General features: G+C 43.0%; 1 protein-coding gene across 7 annotated transcripts in view; it reads right to left on the reverse strand.

The window, feature by feature from the left end:
- Positions 1-15,068, reverse strand: part of Spast (spastin) — a 51,252-nt gene extending 36,184 nt beyond the window's left edge. The window contains exons 1-3 of one of the 7 annotated variants that reach the window (XM_090337197.1): positions 14,372-15,068; positions 3,602-3,688; positions 3,044-3,127 (exon numbers count right to left, since the gene is read on the reverse strand). In XM_090337197.1, coding sequence (XP_090193323.1) covers positions 3,044-3,127; positions 3,602-3,688; positions 14,372-14,804 — 604 coding nt within the window. In that variant the 5' untranslated portion in view covers positions 14,805-15,068. The remainder of the gene's footprint in view (positions 1-3,043; positions 3,128-3,601; positions 3,689-14,371) is intronic. The other 6 variants (XM_090337200.1, XM_090337199.1, XM_090337196.1 and 3 more) reach the window with 6 other exon arrangements.
- Between the last annotated feature and the right edge of the window lie 3,966 nt (positions 15,069-19,034).

Raw genomic sequence — 19,034 nt, forward strand, 5'->3', positions numbered from 1 at the left:
ATATGACACAAAAGCTCAGGAATAGTGCCTATGCCCTGAATTCAAGCCCTAGGACCCGCACGGAGGGGGGGGGGGGGCGGGGAAGAGGCAGGGATTCTTGCTATGTTGCATGGGACAGACCCTAATTTCTAGGCTCAGAAGATTCTGCTGATTTACTTTCTCAGGCAAGTGGGACTGCAAGTATGCATTATTATACTGAGCAAAAAGCTGATTTTTTAAAACAGCAAATACGTTTTCCTATGCATCTGTATACAGATCTTTTTTTTTGGCGGGGGGGGAGGAGGCCAGTCCTGGAGCTTGAACTCAAGGCCTAGATACTTGAGCTTCTCAAGGCTAATGCCCTACTACCTGAGCCATAGCACCACTTACAGCTTTTCCTATGTATGTGGTACCAAGAAATCAAACCCAAGTCTTCATGAATGCTAGGCAAACACTCAACCACCAGGCCATACTCCCAGCCCTAAACATTTACTTTTAAAGATAAAAATACATACCAGTCTCAAAGCTTCTAAAATATTTTTTTCATTTTATAGATTTTTTTTTTTGGTGGGGGGACAGGGGCTGCTCATGGGGCTTGAATTCTGGGACTGAGTGCTATTCTTGAGCTCTTCAGCTCAAGGCTAGCACTTTGAGGTACAGCACCACTTCCAGTTTTCTGGTGGTTAAGTGGAGACAAGAGTCTCATGGACTTTTATGACTGGGTTGGCTTTGAACCCTGATCCTCAGATCTCAGCCTCCTGAGTAGGTAGGATTGCAGGCGTGAGCCACAGACACCTGGCCATCTTACGGATTTTTTAAAAATTGTATTTTATTGTTGGGGTGATATATAGAGGGATTACAGTTACATTCGTTAGGTAGTAGCGACATTACTTCTTGAACACTGATACCCCTCGTGTTTTTCTCCCACTGTCCCTTCTCCCACTCCCTCCCAATCAAGTTGTTTGTCCCCTTCCCTATTTCAAATAAACAAATTAATGTCTATACAACATACCAGGTAATATGTTAATATTTATCATCACATGAATTATGTCTCTTTTCTTCATATTCTCTTCTACTAAGTCAAATAAAAAACCTGGATACCAGTGACTTTGGCCTATAATCCTAGCTACTCAGGTGGCTAAGACCTGAAGGACTGAGGTTTAAAGCCTGCTTGGGCAGAAAAGTCCATGGAAATCTATACCCAAAACAACCAGCAAAATGTTAAGACTTGGGGCCAAGACTTGGATTCAACTCCTCATTACAACCTACATAGAAAAAGCTAAAAGTAGCAGTGGCTCATGCTTGTAATCCTAGCTACTCAAGTGACTGAGATCTGAGGATCAAGGTTCAAAGCCAGCCCAGGCACTAAAGGACCTGAGACTCTTATTTCCAATTAACCTCTAGAAAATGGGAAGTGGGGCTTGGCTCTAGGGTAGGGCAGTAGCCTTGAGCTGAAGAGCTCAGGGACAGCGCCCAGGTCAAGTTCAAGCCCCATGACCCACCAAAAAAAAAAAAAGGGCTGGGAGTTTGGCCTAGTGGTAGAGTGCTTGCCTAGCATGCACGAAGACCTGGGTTTGATTCCTCGGTACCACATGCATAGAAAAAAGCTGGAAGTGGTGCTGAGGCTCAAGTGGTAGAGCTCTAGCCTTGAGAAAGTCCAAGGACAGGGCTCAGGCCCTGAGTTTAAGCCCAGGACTGGCAAAAAAAAAAAAGGAAAAAAAAAGCTGGAAGTGGCCAGGAGTTTGGCCTAGTGGTAGAATGCTTGCCTATCATGCACAAAGATCAGGTTAGATTCCTTGGTACCACATACATAGAAAAAAAAAGCCAGAAGTGGCGCTGTGGCTCACGTGGGAGAGCTCTAGCCTTGAAAAAAACTCAAGGACAGTGCTCAGGCCCCGAGTTCAAGCCTCAGAGCTGGCAAAAAAAAAAAAAAAGAAAGAAAGAAAGAAAAAGTCAGACTTAAGGGATGACTCCAATAGTAAAGTGCTTAACTCTAGTGAGTTGAATAGAAGGATCATGCGATGAGTTCAGACCGGGTACTAGGAGGGAGAGAGGGAGAAAAAACAAAAAAATCACATTCAAAAACAAGTCTGTAGCTGGACATTGTAGCTCATACTGCAATTTCAGCACTTCAGAGGTTGAGGCAAGAGGTTTATGAGTTTGAGGATGGTGCTAGCCAGGACTACACAGTGAGACTGTCTGCAAAACAAAATTAAAAAGAAATTAAAAAAAAAAACAAAAAAAAAAAACCATGGCGGGGAGCGTGGCCTAGTGGTAGACTGCTTGTTTAGCATGCACAAAAACCTGGGTTCGGGCCGGGAGTTTGGCCTAGTGGTAGAGTGCTTGCCTAGCATGCATGAAGACCTGGGTTCGATTCCTCGGTACCACATACATAGAAAAAAGCTGGAAGTGGTGCTGAGGCTCAAGTGGTAGAGCTCTAGCTTTGAGAAAGTCCAAGGACAGTGCTCAGGCCCTGAGCTCAAGCCCAGGACTGGCAAAAAAAAAAAAAAAACCTGGGTTCAATTCCTCAGTACCACATACATAGAAAAGCCGGAAGTGTGGTCAGGTGCAGTGGTTCACGCCTGTAATCCTAGCTACTCAGGAGGCTGAGATCTGAGGGTTGCAGTTTGAAGCCAGTTAAATAAGTCCACAAGACCCTTATCTCCATTTAACTACCCCCCCCAAAAAAAGAGCTAGAATGGGAGTTCTGGTTCAAGTGGTAGAGTGCCAGCCTTGAGAAAAAAATAAAAAGAACTCAAAAAAAGAAAGTGAAAAAGGGGGCCGGGAGTTTGGCCTAGTGGTAAAGAATGCTTGCCTACCATGCATGAAGACCCGAATTTGATTCCTTGGTACCACATATATAGAAAAAAGCTGGAAATGGGGCTGTGACTCAAGTGGTAGAGGGCTTAGGCATTGTCCCTTAGCTCTTCAGCTCAAGGCTACCACCCTACCCCTTGAGCCACAGTGGCAATTATATAGTCTAATTCTACGTAAAATTAAAGATACATTAAACACACATTTCAAGTATATCTGACATCTAATCATACAATACATTAATTGATACCTAGAAGTTGTAAGCGATCTTTAGCCATAACCAAATTGGTCATCATTTTAGCTTGAAGGCGTCTGGCTCTTTCACACTGTTCACCTAAAAGAACAAAGGAAGAATTAATTAAAATACCTACATTTTCCTATTGGCATTTTCTCAAAATAAAGTATAACTCCAACTGCTTTCATGGAGAGTCACTATCTTTATAAAGAAAGTAACAGGGGCTTGGAGAATATTTCAAGTACAGCAGTACTTGCCTAGCAAGAAGAAAGCTCTGTGTTCAATTTCTAGTACTAAATATTATTTTCACTGAGCATGGTGGCACATACCTATCTTTCTTTTTTCTTTTTCGCCAGTCATGGGCTTGAGCTCAGAGCCTGAGCACTGTCCTTGGACTTTCTCAAGGCTAGAGCTCTACCACTTGAGCCTCAGTACCACTTCTGGCTTTTTCACTATGAGTGTTGTATGTACTGTTTGATAATATCTGCAATTTTAAGAATCTACTGAGGGCCTTGGAATATAAACCCATGGATAATTTGGGATAGTTATAAGCAAGTGAAAATATAACCTTACCTTGTCCTGTAACTATGACAGCTATTCCTTTTTCTAGTTCTTGAATACCTTTCTTGTACCATTCCACAGCTTGATCTTTCTGTCCTGCTTTAAAACAGAAATTACTATTTGAATACATAATAAATATGAAGAATCTCACATTTCCCAAAGCATGCTGTTGACAGATGAGAAATCAAAAGAATATGATCAAACAAGAAGATTATAGATTTCTTGGTACTTTTAGCATCTTAGTATGTACATACCTCTTTAACAGAAAATATCATTGCAAAATTGTAAGTGTTTTGAGTAGTTTTTTGCTTATTGTCTTGTGGTATTGATGCTATAGCCACCAAAAAATAGTTTTTAATACAGTTATAAAATTCAAATAGTTTCAATAATATTATGAAAAAAAGCACTATTCACCATAACTACAATGTAATCTAATGCAATGTCTGTTGGTGACTGCCCTTGTAAGTTTGTATTTAACAAATAATTGAAAACAAACAAAAGATTCCAGAACTGGTACATGATATTGTTATCATGTTAGTTCTGGGGCCGGGAGTTTGTCCTAGTGGCAGAGTGCTTGCCTAGCATGCACAAAGACCCCCGTTCAATTCCTCGGTATCACATATATAGAAAAAAGCCAGAAGTGGTGCTGAGGTTCAAGTGGTAGGGCTCTAGCCTTGAGAAAGTCCAAGGACAGTGCTCAGGCCCTGAGCTCAAGCCCAGGACTGGCAATAAAATAAATAAATAAATAAAATATTAGTTGTGACCTGGGTGAGGTGGCTCACACCTGTAATCCTAGCTACTCAGGAGGCTGAGTTCTGAATATCGCAGTTCAAAGCCAGCCTGATCACTAAAGAATGTGAGACTCTTATTTCCAATTAAAAAATAGAAGTGGGGCTGAGGCTCAAGGGGTAAGGCAGTAGCCTTGAGTTGAAGAGCTAAGGAACAGCGTCCAGGCACAGAGTTCAAGCCGCATGACCCACAAAAAAAAATAAAATATTAGTTCTGCTGAGATCTGACAACCATAGTTTGAAGCTAGATGGGACAGAAGTCTCCAAGAGAGGGCCAAGAGTTTGGCCCTCAATACCATGTACATAGAAAAAAGCCGGAAGTGGTACTGTGGCTCAAGTGGTAGAACTCTAGCGTTGAAAAAGCCCAAGGACGGTACTCAAGACCTGAGTTCAAGGTCCAGGGATGGAAAAAAAAAAAATCTCCAAGAGACTCTTATCTCCAATTAACAACTCAAAAATTGGAAATGTTACTGTGGTTCAAGTGATAGAGTGCTATTCTTGAGCACAAAGAGGCTCAGTGACAGTGCCCAGGCCCAAAGTCATACCCTACAACTGACCAAATTAAAAAAAAATTAGTTCTGGGCAGACAAGTCCTATAGACTTGTATCTTCAGTTAGCCAGTAAGAAAAAAAAAAAAAGAATTGGGGAGATGGTCAGCTGGGAATGTGGCTTACGGGTAGAGTGCTTGCATAAAGCCCTGGGTTAGATTCCTCAGTAGCGCATACACAGATAAAGCTGGAAGTGGCTCTATGGCTCAAGTAGTAGAGCACTAGCCTTGAGTACAGAGAGAATCAGGGACAGTGCCCAAGCCCAGTGCACAGGCCCTGAGTTCAAGCCTCAGGAAAGACTGGCAAAAACAAAAAACAAGAGGAGGAGGAAAGGGGGAGGAATTGAAGGTGGGGCTCAGGTGACACAAAGTCAATGAGTGAAAGTGTCAGGTATCAAGTTTAAGTCCTAGTCATGGACAAACACAGAAAACAGAAAACCAGAAGGAAAAGGAGAGCAACAGCCTTGAACAGAAACTCAAAAGTGACAACCCAAGGCCTTGATTTCAAGTCTTAGTACAAGCACAAGCAAGCATAAACACATAAACAGAAACACACACACACGCATGCGTGCACGCGCCCGCAATAAAACAGAGTGGGCAAAGCCAGGTACCAGGTTAGGAGAGGGGAATGGGGACCAAAACATGAGAAGGGGTATCAATATGCCAGAAGTAATGTACCTACTACCTGACAAATGTAACTGTAACCCCTCTATACATTATCCCAACAATAAAAAAAATAATAAAATAAAATAAAAAGCCAGGTACCAATGACTCATTCCTCTAACTCTGGCTACTCAGGAGGCTGAGATCTGAAGATTATGGTTTGAAGCCAGCCCAGAAAAGAAAATCAGTAAGATTTTATCTCCAATTAACCACACACACAAAAAAAAAAGAAAAGAAAAGAAATGGAGCTGTGCCTCAAGTGGTAGAGTGCTAGCCTTAAGCAACAAACTGGCTTTAAAGAAAAAAAAAAAAGAGTAGCAGAAACTAGTATAGACACCATATTCTAATATGACCTCTACAAGATGTAATCGTGAAATGACTAAAATAAGAATAGCTTCCATTTACTGAATGCATTTACTGAATCTCGTCTACTACATTCTGACAGCTTAGCATTTATACTCTCTAGAGCAGGATAGTAATTTGTCTCAAATCTTCTACAGTCAAAATTATGTCAATTTAGATAAGAAGTTTTGCAATTGAAATGAGTAATGTTAGATTTTCAAGGCCAAGAAAGGAAAAAAAGAAGCAGTCTCTGACTGCAGACACTGACCTAGTGTCAGTGTTAGTGTAACTAACTACAAGTTGACATGGCCTTTATAGCCAGTGATGGGTTGAATTTCAATGGCTATCACATTCAGACAGGGCTGCTCTGACTAAAAACAAAACCACCCTAAATACAGACACAATATAAATAAGGTCCAACAACGGAATACCAAACACCTACGTCTTCCAGTTAATAACCAACTACACAAAAAAAATCTCAACTCTAGTATTTCCTCCTTCAGATAGGGCTTAAAAACTTACTCAGTTAATATAACCACACACAAACACACAAATATTTTAATCTATAGGATGTCTAGCATGAACAGCTGTTAATTTCCAAAGCAAGAGAAAAAAAAATGCTGGGAATGTGGCTTAGTGGTAGAGTGCTTGCCTGGTACATAGGTATTAGAACCTAAGTGTAGACAATCAGGTGGAGGCATGGCTCAGCAGTAGAGCACTTGCTTAGTAAGCCAGAAACCTGAGTTCAAGCCCAAGTGGATAATCTCTAATTTGCCAGATGCCAAAAATCCAATCCATTCTTGGGTACTAGAGAAGAATCAGGCAGTGAGAAAAGGCCTTCTTCAATCACTTAATATGCTTTTGCTGACTCCCTCCTAACTGTTACCAAGTAACTAAGAGTAATACTGTAAATCTAATTACCAGGCTGAGATCTATGGTTCAAAAGCAGCCTAATGCAACGTCTATAAGTCAGCACCTTCAAAACAGCCTGCAAAATGCTGGTTTGCAAAGCTAGGAAGGGGAAAGGTGACTCATGCTACTCAGCAGGCTGAGATCTGAGGATCCCAGTTCAAAGTCAGCCTGAACAGAAAAGTTCCTATGAGACCCTTATCTCCAATAAACTATCCTCTCAAAGAAAACAGAAGTAGCTGGGTGTCAGTGGTTTATGCCTGTAATCTTAACTACTCAGGAGGCTCAGATCTGAGGATCGATGTTCAAAGCCAGTCCAGGCAGAAAAGTCTGCTGTGAGACTCTCATCTCAGATTAACCACTCAAGAATTGTAAATGGGGGCTGGGAATGTGGCTTATTGGTAGAATGCTTGCCTACCATGCATGAAGCCCTAGGTTGGATTCCTCAGTATACATAAACAGAAAAAGCCAAGTAGTAGAGTACTACTCTTGAGAAGAAGCAGCTCAGGGACAGGGCCCAGGCCCTGAGATCAAGCCCCAGGACACAGAGAGAGACAGAGAGAGGAAGAAGGAGCAAGATGAAGGAGGGGGGTGAGAGAGAAAGGTTGGGGGGGAAAGAAGGGGAAATGGCACTGTGGCTCAAGTGGTAGAGCTAGCCTTGAGCACAAAGAGTCAGGGAGAGTGCTGAGTTGAGATCTGCAAATGACAAAAAAAAAAAAAAAGGCTAGGGGGCCGGGAGTTTGGCCTAGTGGTAGAGTGCTTGCCTAGCATGCACAAAGGCTGGGGTTCAATTTCTCAGTACCACATACATAGAAGTGGTGCTGTGGCTCAAGTGGTAGAGTTCCAGCCTTGAGAAAGCCCAGGACTGGCAAAAAAAAAAAAAAGGCTAGAAGTGAGCTGGCACTGGTGGCTTATGCTTGTAATCCTAGCTCCTCAGGAGGCTGAGAACAAAGTCCATGAGATTGTTATCTCAAATTAATCACCAGAAACTGGGAATGGAGCTGTTGCTCAAACTAGTAAAGTGGTAGAGCATTAGCCTTAAGCAAAAGAGCTCCAGGACAGAATTAAGGCCCTGATTTCAAAGCCCCACAACCCACCAAAAAAAATAAAAAATAAAAGAAAGCCAGAAGTGGAAGCCAGGTGTTGGTGGCTTATACCTGTAATCCTAGCTATTCTGGTGGCTGACATCTGAGGACAAGCTGGTTCAAAGCCAGCTTGGGTAGTAAAGTCCAATCAACCACCAGAAAACCAGAAGTGGCTCAAAGTAGTAGAGTGCTAACCTTAAGTAAAAGAGCTCAAGCACATGTAATAATAGTAATTTTTTTAAAAAAAAGTTGATTTGGAGGCATGGGTCAATTGGTAGAATATTGGTCCTAAGCAAGCAAGTTGAACAAATTTGGCCTCAAGTTCAAATACAAAGAAGAGAGTGATATGTAAGAATGAAGGGAAGGTGACAATAGAAACAGAACATGCATAACGTGGCCACTGTTTGGTGTCTTTAGTGCAAACGCCACTAACTATTCTTAAGAGAAAATTTATGCATTTTTTAAAAAATAGTATCACTTTTAAAAAAGTATACTATCCCAAAGTCCCTTTTTGTTTTTTTGCCATTCCTAGGGCTTGAATTCAGGACCTGGGCACTGTCCCTGAGCTGCTTTTGCTCAAGGCTATTACTCTACCACTTGAGCCCCAGCACCACTTCCAGTTTTTTGTTTTCGTGGAACTCAGGAATCGAACCCTGGGCTTCATGCATGCTACGCAAGTACTGTACCATTAAGCCACAATCCCAGTCTCTGTCCTTGAGTTTTTGCTCAAGGCTAGTACTCTACCACTTGAGCCACAGCCCCACTTCAGGGGATATAAATATATATAGATAGATAGATATAGATAGATATATTGCTGGTTCTACTGTCTCTTTTTTGGTGCTTGTCCTGGAGCTAGAACCCCAGACCTAGGTACCTAAGTACTATCCTATAGTTCCATGTCCCACTTTTTGGTAGTTAAATTGAGATAAGTGCCTTAGAAACCTTTCTTGCCCAAGCTATCTTCAAACCACAATCCTCACATCTCAGCCTTCTGAGTAGCTAAGATTACACCTACTAGCACCTAGCTTGTAAGTCTACTCTTTTAATTTCAGCTTTTCCATATACAAATTAGATGTCATAGGTTATCAGTCACCTAAAGAGTTTAAAAAATTATTTCTTTGAGAAAATGATGATACACTCATATACACAAATGAATTACTTAAATAAGTATCTCAATCTCATTGGAGAATTTTTCTCCAGTATCACCTAGAATGCTGAGTTGTTCAATTAGCTAATCTCAAATAATTATTTGTATTAATGCATCTTCTAAGCCTTTTTATTAAGTTGCTATGCTTCCTTTTTTTTTTTTTTTGCCAGTCCGGGCCTTGCGCTCAGGACCTGAGCACTGTCCTTGGACTTTCTCAAGGCTAGAACTCTACCACTTGAGCCTCAGCACCACTTCCGGCTTTTTTCTATGTATGTGGTACCAAGGAATCGAACCCAGGTCTTCATGCATGCTAGGCAAGCACTTTAACCACTAGGCCAAACTCCTGGCCCTTTTTTTTTTTTTTTTTTTTTAATGATACCAGTACTGAGGAGTAAACAGAGTAAACTCTGGGCCTCATGTTCTTGCTTAGGTTTTTCCCACTCAAGACTAGGATTCTACCATTCAAACTACATCTCTACCCCCAGATCTTTTCTGGTTAGATAAAGAGTCCCTTGAGTTTTTGTCTTCCCAAACTGGCTTTGAATCATGATCCTTAGACCTCACTCAGCATTCAGAATAGACATATTATTGGTCTCAGCGATCAGTTTCGGCCTATTACTCTTTTCAAATAGGTTGGTAGGCTGGTGGTGTGGTCCCCATGGTGAAGAGCTTGCTTATCAAGCATGAGTCCCTAAGTTTAACCTTCAGTAATACCAAAAAGAAAAAAAAAATTAAAGATTGGTTCCAGATAAATTATGGCCTTCATGAAAATTTAGCATCAGGTAGGTACCAGTCCCTCATGCCTGTAATCCTAACTACTCAAAAAGCTAAGTTCTGAAGGTCACAGTTCAAAGCCAGTTGGGGCAGAAAAGTCTGTGAGACTCTTATGTCCAATTAACCACCAAAAAGCTGAAAGTGGAGCTGTAGCTCAAGTGATAAATTGCCAGTCTTGAGCAAAAAAGCTAAGGGGCAGTGTCCAGACCTTGAATTCAAGCCCCAATACTAGCACAAAAAAGAAATTAGCATCAAGGTTAAGAATGACATAAAAATGAAATAAAAATAAAATTAAGCCATACTATAAAGCCAGCACTAATGGGATTAAAAACTGAGTACTAGAGACCAGCCTGAGCTACATAGCAAGACCGTCTCAAACCTCACTCTATTGTGCGAACATTAAAATGAACAGTCACTGTATAAACCACATCTATACATTACTTTATTAAAATGAGATTTAATTTGGCATTTAGCATTCAAGACACCAAAATGTTTCAATTAATTACAGTCTGAAACAGCCCACTTAACCTGATGAAATGAAGATGGCTGTCAACAGTACATGTGAAAGCTATGACGTATGTCTAAGGGCTAGCACCTTGTTTACTAGAGTCAGAAAAGCTTTTAAGATTGTCTAATCACGGACACTCTGATGCAGAAAATTATCTTGGAAAAAGTTTTTTGCTGACAAGAATACTTGAACACTTTCCTTTCCTTTAAATGCTTGTCTCAATTTTAGTCAGGTCTTTTGTACTTCTCTTCAGAGGAAATTAAGGATACAGCCATATTAATTATTATCCTATTATCCATATCCATATTATCCTAATGAATTGTAAATAAATGATGAACTTAAAAAAAAACCCCAATACTTGAAAGGCAAAACAGGTTTCAAATAAAACTTTCAACTATTGGATTATGACCAAAATACAAAAACTGCCAATATACTAATGAAAAAACTAAGCTAGAATAGAACCATAACAATATAACCTGAGCAAGCCTGGCTCAATAATTTCTCTTAAATGTATTTTCACTATGACTTCTAGCCAACACCTGACTTCTAGCCAGGTGCTGGTGGCTCATGTTTATACTCCTTGATACTTATTAGGCTGAGATCTGAGGATTACCTACCCACCTAAATAAATAAATAAATAAATGTTAAAATGAGCAAGTATGCAAAGGATCCAGACTCAGATATTTGAACAATACCAAAACAGCAATCTTCTTTCCTACTACTGCCTTATTTATTGATGACAGGGAACAAGAAAGACATAGGAGTTACCTACATGTGCCTTTTCTGAGTTATTACAAAGCTGCAAAGCTCCTAGAATGGACAGACATGTTTCCAAAGGGAAAAGGGGGTTCTGAAAGTCCCCTATTATGTGTATTGGGTAGGCCTAACATTCTTTTTTTTTTTTTTTTTTTTGGCCAGTCCTGGGCTTGAGCTCAGGGCCTGAGCACTGTCCTTGGACTTTCTCAAGGCTAGAGCTCTACCACTTGAGCCTCAGCACCACTTCCGGCTTTTTCCTATGTATGTGGTACGGAAGAATCGAACCCGGGTGTTCATGCATGCTAGGCAAGCACTTTAACCACCAGGCCAAACTTCCGGCCAGGCCTAACATTCTTAACCACCCCTCTTAGCCATTCAGAACCACTGTTAAACTACTAGGGACTGATGGATGACATGAACAGGTATACTACCTCAGATCATAAAGTATAAAGACCAAGCCAGTGCAGTGGCTCACGCCTGTAATCCTACTCAGGAGACTGAGATCTGATGATCGTGGTTCAAAGACAGCCCACGCAGGAGCTCCAGAGGTAGGGTGGTAGCCTTGAATGTCCTGGCCAAGAGTTCAAGCCCCGTGATCGACCAAACAAGAAAAAAAAGACAGCCTAAGCACTAAAAAGTCCGTAAGACACTTATTTCCAATTAATCACCAGAAAAACAAAAGCAGCCCTGTGGCTCAAAGGTAGCCTTGAGGGAACAATGCCCAGGCCCAGAGTTCAAGTCTCACAACTGTGGGAAAAAAAAATAAAGTGTAAAGACCAAGTGGTGCTGTGTTGTGGCTCAAGGGATAGAGCAATAGAATTGATCTGAAGAGCTCAAGGACAGCACCCAGGCCCAGAGTTTAAGTACCACAACCAGCCAAAAACAAAAAAGGGTAAAGACCACAGATGAGAAAGAGCCAATATTTTTAGCCTTCCCCCCACTCCTACCCCAGCACTCTACAGCTGAGGCACTCTTCCACCCCCATTCTGAGTCTTCACTCCCATTTCCTGCATGGGTGTAGCAAATGCTTCTCCTGCTTTTCTACAAATTTTTGCTAAAATTTCTACCATGTGGTACAATCCTTACTGTAACACAGCTTAAAATTCTTCATGCATGTGAATCTGAAGTATCTGTGATTTCAGGTGGAAAGTGGGAAGCTGAGGGATCCCTCATGGTAAAATGACTTGCTTTAACCTTCTGAGCAAGTTTCATCTTTTTTTTTTTTTTTTGCCAGTCCTGGCTTGAACTCAGGGTCTGAGCACTGTCCTTGGGCTTTCTCAAGGCTAGAGCTCTCTACCACTTGAGCCACAGCAGCACTTGCAGCTTTTTTCTATGCAGGTGGTACTGAGAAATCGAACCCGGGTGTTTCTGCATGCTAGGCAAGCACCCTGCCACTAGGTCAAACTCCTGGCCCCAAGTTTAATCTTTTTGCCTTTTTTCTCCCAGTCCTGGAGCCTGAGCATTGTCCTTGGGCTTTCTCAAGGCTAGAACTCTTACCACTTGAGCCACAGCACCCCTTTCAGCTTTTTCTGTGTATGTGGCACAAAGGAATCCAACCCAGAGCTTCCTGCATGCTAAGCAAGCATTCTACCACTAGGATGTTCTCAGCCCCATGTTTCTTCATCTTTAAAATGCTGATACCAGCCTGGCACTGGTGGCTCACTCCTGTAATTCCAGCTGAGATCCGAGGCTGAGATCGGAGGCTAGAGGTTCAAAGCCAGACCAGGCAAGAAATTCTATCTCTTATTTCCAATTAACAACCTGAAAACCAGAAGTGGTGCTGTGATCCAGTGGTAGTGTTCGCCTTGAGCTGAATAGCTTAGGGACAGCCCCCGGGCCCAGAGTACAAGCACCACAATCAACCCAAAATAATAATAAATAAACAAATAATGCTGAGACCAATAGTACCTTCACATCAAGGGGTACTGTGAGGACTAATTAATACATGCAAAGCTAATAGTAGCACAACATCTACACATAGAATAATAAAATGTTAGATTAAAACAGACTGAAGGGACAGCACTGGTGGCTCACACCTGTAATCTTCTGTCCCTTAGTTTAAGCCCCACAAACAAGAAAGAAAGAAGGAAAGGAGAGGAAAAGAAAGGAAAGGAAGGAAGTGGAGGGACAAACTGAGGTAGAACTGATTGCATGGTTCACATGGTACAACACCTGCCTAACAAGCACAAGGCCCTCAGTTCATCCCTCCAACTCACCCCTAAAACACACACACACGAGAAGAAATAAATCTAAATAATAGGTCTGGGAATGTGGCTTAGCAGTAGAGTGCTTGACTAGCATGCATGAAGCCCTGGGTTCCATTCCTCAGTACTATATACACAGAAAACCAGAAGTGGCACTGTGGCTCAAGTGGTAGAGTGCAAGACTTGAGTAAAAGAAGCTCAGGGACAGTACTCAGGCTTTGAGTTCAAGCCACAGGGTTGGCAAAAATAAATAAATAAATAAAAATAAAAAAGAAAGAAAGAAAAAGAAAAGAAAGGATATAATATTTTTGCCTTCAATTAGAACATAAAACTTTGTTTCAGGCTTTGTTGTACAATATGTACACCATTCACTTAACAAAACAATCGAGGAACTTTCAGGCTATGAAATACTAATTTAACTAAAACTACAGCAATCATGGGCAAAAGTGTATGCGAAGGGCTAAAGATGTGACAGACATTAGCTTCCTGGCTAGCAAGGCAGAGGCCCAGAGTTCAAACCCTGGTACCAAATTTAAAAAAAAAAAAAAAAAAGTTTAGTGCTAAAAAAAAAAAACAAACTTTATAGAAAAATATCCAAGAGTCATTACACTGACTGCCATGTAACTCTTTAAAATAATGCAAAATTAATTCACACAGCTAATTCTTTCAAAATTAAGACTCTCTCCCCCCATGCTACCACCCTCTGCTTTCATTCTAAGCCTATAAAAGCATATAGCTTCTTCAATACCAGAACGTTTTGGAAAACCTGGCTCAGAAGTCATGCACTGTTTACAGTGCAAGAAAGGATCCTTGTGGCCACTCTAAGACAACTGTCACTGTCACTAGCACGTCTGGTTGTCTCAAAGGGACTTAGGTCATGCAGCAGTGGGGGGGCTGGAGGGTGAGAGTGAGCGTCTGAAACAAAGTGGAAAGCTAGAATATCCTCAAAGGGGAGAGATCTGAGAACTGGACGTGAGGGTCTGAGCGGTGGGGAGACACTGGGGGAAGGCGAGGTAGGGACGCAGGCGGTAGGCGCCCAGGGGAGGGGGTGAAGCTCACCCTGCGGAGCGTAGTTACCTTTCTCGTCCTCATCGATTCGCAGGGCCACGGAGATGTACTCAAAGGCCTGTTTGTGGAAGGCCCGGACGCGCTCGGCCTCCCCGCCGGGCGCCGGCACCGGGGGTGAGGGCGAGGCGGGCGGCGGCGCGGCCCCGGAGCTCCCCTTGGCGGCCATGAGGGCGCGGGAGAAGCGCTGGCAGAGCCACACGAAGAGGAGCCCCAGGTGGAAGGCCACCAGGCGCAGCAGGGCGAAGCCGACGACCAGCGGGTAGGAGAAGTAATACAGGTTCCGCTTATGCGGAGAGCCAGGCGCCGGGGACCGCCCGGCGGCCGGAGGGGCGGGGGCCTGGCAGGGGGGCGGAGGCCGGGGAGGCGCCGGGCTGCTGGGGCCGCCGCAGCCTTTCTTCTTCCCTCGTCCGCCCGGAGAACTCATTCACAGTCCCCACTGCCGCCGCCGCCATAACCTGCCTCCCGCAGACCGACGACGACCGAGCGGCGACGGTGGCGGCGGCGGCCACGGCGTCGACCCGGGCCACGGACCCCCACCCCGCGCTCCGCCCCGCGCGCTCGCAGGTCCCAGGAGCTTGCAGGCCTCCACGCGCGGCCCTACCCGGTCCGCCCCGCCCCTTTCGCCTTCCGGGCCGGGAGCACAGCCCCTTCTCCACCTCCTCCTCCTCCTGAGGTCGGTGCCACCGGCCCCTCCCTCCGGCCGTCCTCTCCCCCGCTGAGAAGCTCGGAGATGCGGCTGCGCACGCGCGCGTCCTCCTCTGGCTTTCTCCGGTGCGCATGCGCACGCCACAGTCTTTGTTGCGACGGGCCCGCTAGACGCATGCGCGGGATCCCTTTCTTTTTTCCTTTATCCCCTGGGAACTACAATTCTGGCTATGCAGTTCCGCCCCCTTTGGGCCTATGTGGCTAAGCCGGTTAAGCTCATGGTGGAGGGCATTGAAGCTTCGGGGTGTGGCTTGGGTAGCTCGCAGGGTTCTTATCTCGCAGTGTCATTGTTTTCTTATGTCTCTTTCATTATTGTCTGCTAGTTAACATACGTGTTTTGCAGAGTTTGATTTATCCGAGCTCTTACAAGTAATCCTAGTCAACCTGGGATTTATCTGAAAGCAGTGTGAAGACCAACCTTAGGGCACCCCCATATTATTAGGCAAAGTGACAAGAGGTGTACAAATTGAGAAGCTTAACATTAGTAAAGTTACCTAATTTGAAGTAATCATTGCATGCATGAAGTAATTTTTAGGTTTCACTCAATTATGATTCTGTCCTGAGGTTTCCCCAGCCTCCCTTCATTTGGGGCACTACTATCTCTATTCCCAGTATTGTTGCCCTTTTTTTCCTGCAAGTCCTGGGTTTTGAACTTAGGGCACTGGCACTGTCCCTGAGCTTTTGCTCAAGGCTAGCACTCTACCACTTGAACCACAGCACCACTTCCTGCTTTTTCTGTTTATGTGGTACTGAAGAATGGAACCCAGGGCTGCATGCATGCACTCTACCACTAAACCACATTACCAATTGTGTCCCCAGTATTGTATAATAAGACATAAGAACAAACCACTCAATCACAACAGAAATTAAATATCTTTAATTTTTAATTTGGTGACAGTACTGGGGCTTGGAGTTGGGGCCTGAGCTTTTTTCCTTGAGCTCTTTTTGCTCAAAGCTAGCACTCTACCACTTGAAGCACAGTTCTTCCAACTTTTTGTAGTGAATTAGAGATAAGAGACCCACATCATTGACACACATCATAAAAAAAAATTCATCTTTGTAGTCACATATGACATTATTTCCTTCCTTTGTAAATAGGGAACGATGACATACATACATATATATATTCATCCACTAACAGTATCTTTATATATATATATATATATATATTTTTTTTTTTTTTTTTTTTTTTTGCCAGTCCTGGGCTTGGGCTCAGGGCCTGAGCACTGTCCCTGGATTTTCTCAAGGCTAGGGCTCTACCACTTGAGCCACAGCATCACTTCTGGCTTTTTGCAACATATGTGGTACCAAGGAATCGAACCCGGGTCTTCATGCATACTAGGCAAGCACACTACCACTAGGCCAAACTCCTGGCTATCTTTATATTTTTAAAGACCATTAAACTAACCTATAATAGAAAATAGCTGTATTTCACACACAAAAAAAGAGAATAAGGAGAACAAAAAGAAGAAAGTGGAGGAGGAGGAAGAGAAGGAGGAGGAAGAGCACACTCTCATGTATAAGGTATGAAGTCTGTCTTTCCTCCACCAACCCTCAAAAAAACACAAAATTATACAGGGTGTGGTGGCTCTGGCCTATAATCCTAGCTACTCAGGAGGCTGAGATCTGAGGATCAAGGTCCAAAGCCAGCCCTGGACACAAAAGGAACTGAGACTCTTGTCTCCAATTAACCCATAGAAAACGGGAAGCCGGCCTTGGTTCAAGGTCAGGACAGTAGCCTTGAGCTGAAGAGCTCAGGGACAGCACCCAGGCCCAAGTTCAAGCCCCATGACCCACCAAAAAAAAAAAAGTATATACCACAAAATCAGACAGAAGATTGCAAATAATATAATTCTTTTAAAAAACAAAATAAAGCTTTGAATTTTCTTTTTGCCGGTTGTAGAGCTTCAACTCTGGGCCTGGATATTGTCCCTGATTTTTTTTTTTTTTTTTTTTTTTGGACCCTTTCTCTTTCTGGCCCCGCTTGCTCCGGCCCTGCTCGCTCCGGCCCGGCTAGGCCCCCTTTCTAGCTCAGGCCCCGCTCGCTCCGGCCACCACTCGGTTGGGCTCTGTTCACTTCAGCTCAGCTCGATTCTTTCGCTCTCTGTCGCCGTCGCAGTCTTGTCTCTGCCACTTTTCCGGTTTGGTTGTGTCTCGTCTCTGCCACTTCTGGCTTGGTTGTGTATGTGGGATTACGAGGAATCGAACCCGGGTCTTTGTGCATGCTAGTCAAGCACTTTAACCGCTAGGCCAAACTCCCGGGCCCTGTCCCTGATTTCTTAAGCTCAAGGGGTAGCTACCCCCTTGAGCCACAGCAACACTTCCAGCTTTGAATGTTTTCAGAGAGGGAGATGGAGAGGGAAAAGGAAAGAGAGAGAGATCCAAGGAGGACTCTTTCTGATGGGGCTTGCTTCAAATCAAGATTCTCAGATCTCAGCTTCCTGAATAGCTAGGATTACATGTGTGAGTCAATGGCATCCAGCATAACTGGCCTTTTTCTGGTGGCATGCTAAGAGAGAAGGCAGTGGTAATGGAGCTTCTGAAATTGGTCCATCAGGCTGGGAATGTGGCTTAGTGATTGATAGAGTGCCTGCTTTGCATGCCTTGAAGCCTTGGGATCAGTTCCTTAGTACCATATAAATAGAAAAAGCCAGAAGTGGCACTGTGGCACTAGTGGTAGAGTGCGAGCCTTGAGCAAAAAAAGAAGCTCAGGGACAGTGCCCAGGCCCTGAGTTCAAGCAGTAGGACTGGCTAAATTAATTAATTAATTAAATTGGTCCACCTGTTCATCTAGTGGAGAATCCCAAATCTTCTGAATTCCTAACACCTATCCAATAAATGATTCAGTCTTTTCCCCCTGTTTTATTTTTTCTATCTTCTCCTTCTTTTTCTCCCATTCCCAATCCTTTAGAAAAGTCTTTTTTACTTCAGTTAGCCACAATTGTTTCTTGTTGCCTAAAACTAGGGAATGACAACACAAAGTCCTCATTGTCTGTAATGTGAGGATTACAAATGTCTCCTGAGTGATTCCTAGAGTCTCCACATAATGCCACAACTTTATGTAATTATTCCTCAGAAATGTTCCCTTACAAATAGAAGCTACTGAAAAAATGACATATTATATTTCCTGCTCCCTACTTTCCAGATGTTTATTCTATTTTCTCTTTTGAGAAATTAGCTCTTTCAAATCTGATTCAATTCTTCATCTCCCTACACTATTTACTTCTTTAAACTACAAAGTATGAAATCTATTATACTTACCCTTATATCATCAAATATGACATGTACAATGTGTGCAATTTAATGGAAAATAGTAAACTACATCCAGGTGAAGAGAAATAGCTATAATCATTCCTTGAAGCTCTCTGTGAATCCTTTGCTTATATAAATTTCATTCCTCCTCCTCCAGAGGAAGCCACTGTCCTAAACTTTTTCTCTTCCACTCCCAGGGCTTGCACTCATGGCCTGAGCACTGTCCTTGGGCTTTCTCAAGGCTAGAGCTCTACCACTTGAGTCATAGCACCATTTCTGTGTATGAGGTATAAAGGAATCAAACCCAGGTCTTGATGCATGTTAGGCAAGCACTCTACCAAACTCCCCCTGAACTTTGTAGGAATCATTGCTTGCCATTTTAGTTTTCTGTATAATCAGGCATTTTGAAACAATATAGTCTGATTTTTGTCTTCTTTTGACTTTTTATAAATATAATATTTTGAATTTGCTTTTCTTCACACTATGTTGAAAATCTTCAATGTAGGCCAGGGCCAGCAGTTCATACTAATATTCCCAGCTTATTGAGAGGCAGATATATAGAAGATAGAACTTTGTGGCCAGCCAAAAGTTAGCAAGAGCTGGGTGCCAGTGGCTTATGCCTGTAATCCTAGCTACTCAGGAGGCTGAGATCTGAGAATCACAGTTCAAAGCCAGCCTCGGCATGAAAGTCCATGAG

The sequence above is a fragment of the Megascapheus bottae genome, chromosome 7, assembly GCF_031878675.1.
Source record: "Megascapheus bottae isolate mThoBot1 chromosome 7, mThoBot2.hap1, whole genome shotgun sequence".
Classification (NCBI taxonomy): domain Eukaryota; kingdom Metazoa; phylum Chordata; class Mammalia; order Rodentia; family Geomyidae; genus Megascapheus; species Megascapheus bottae.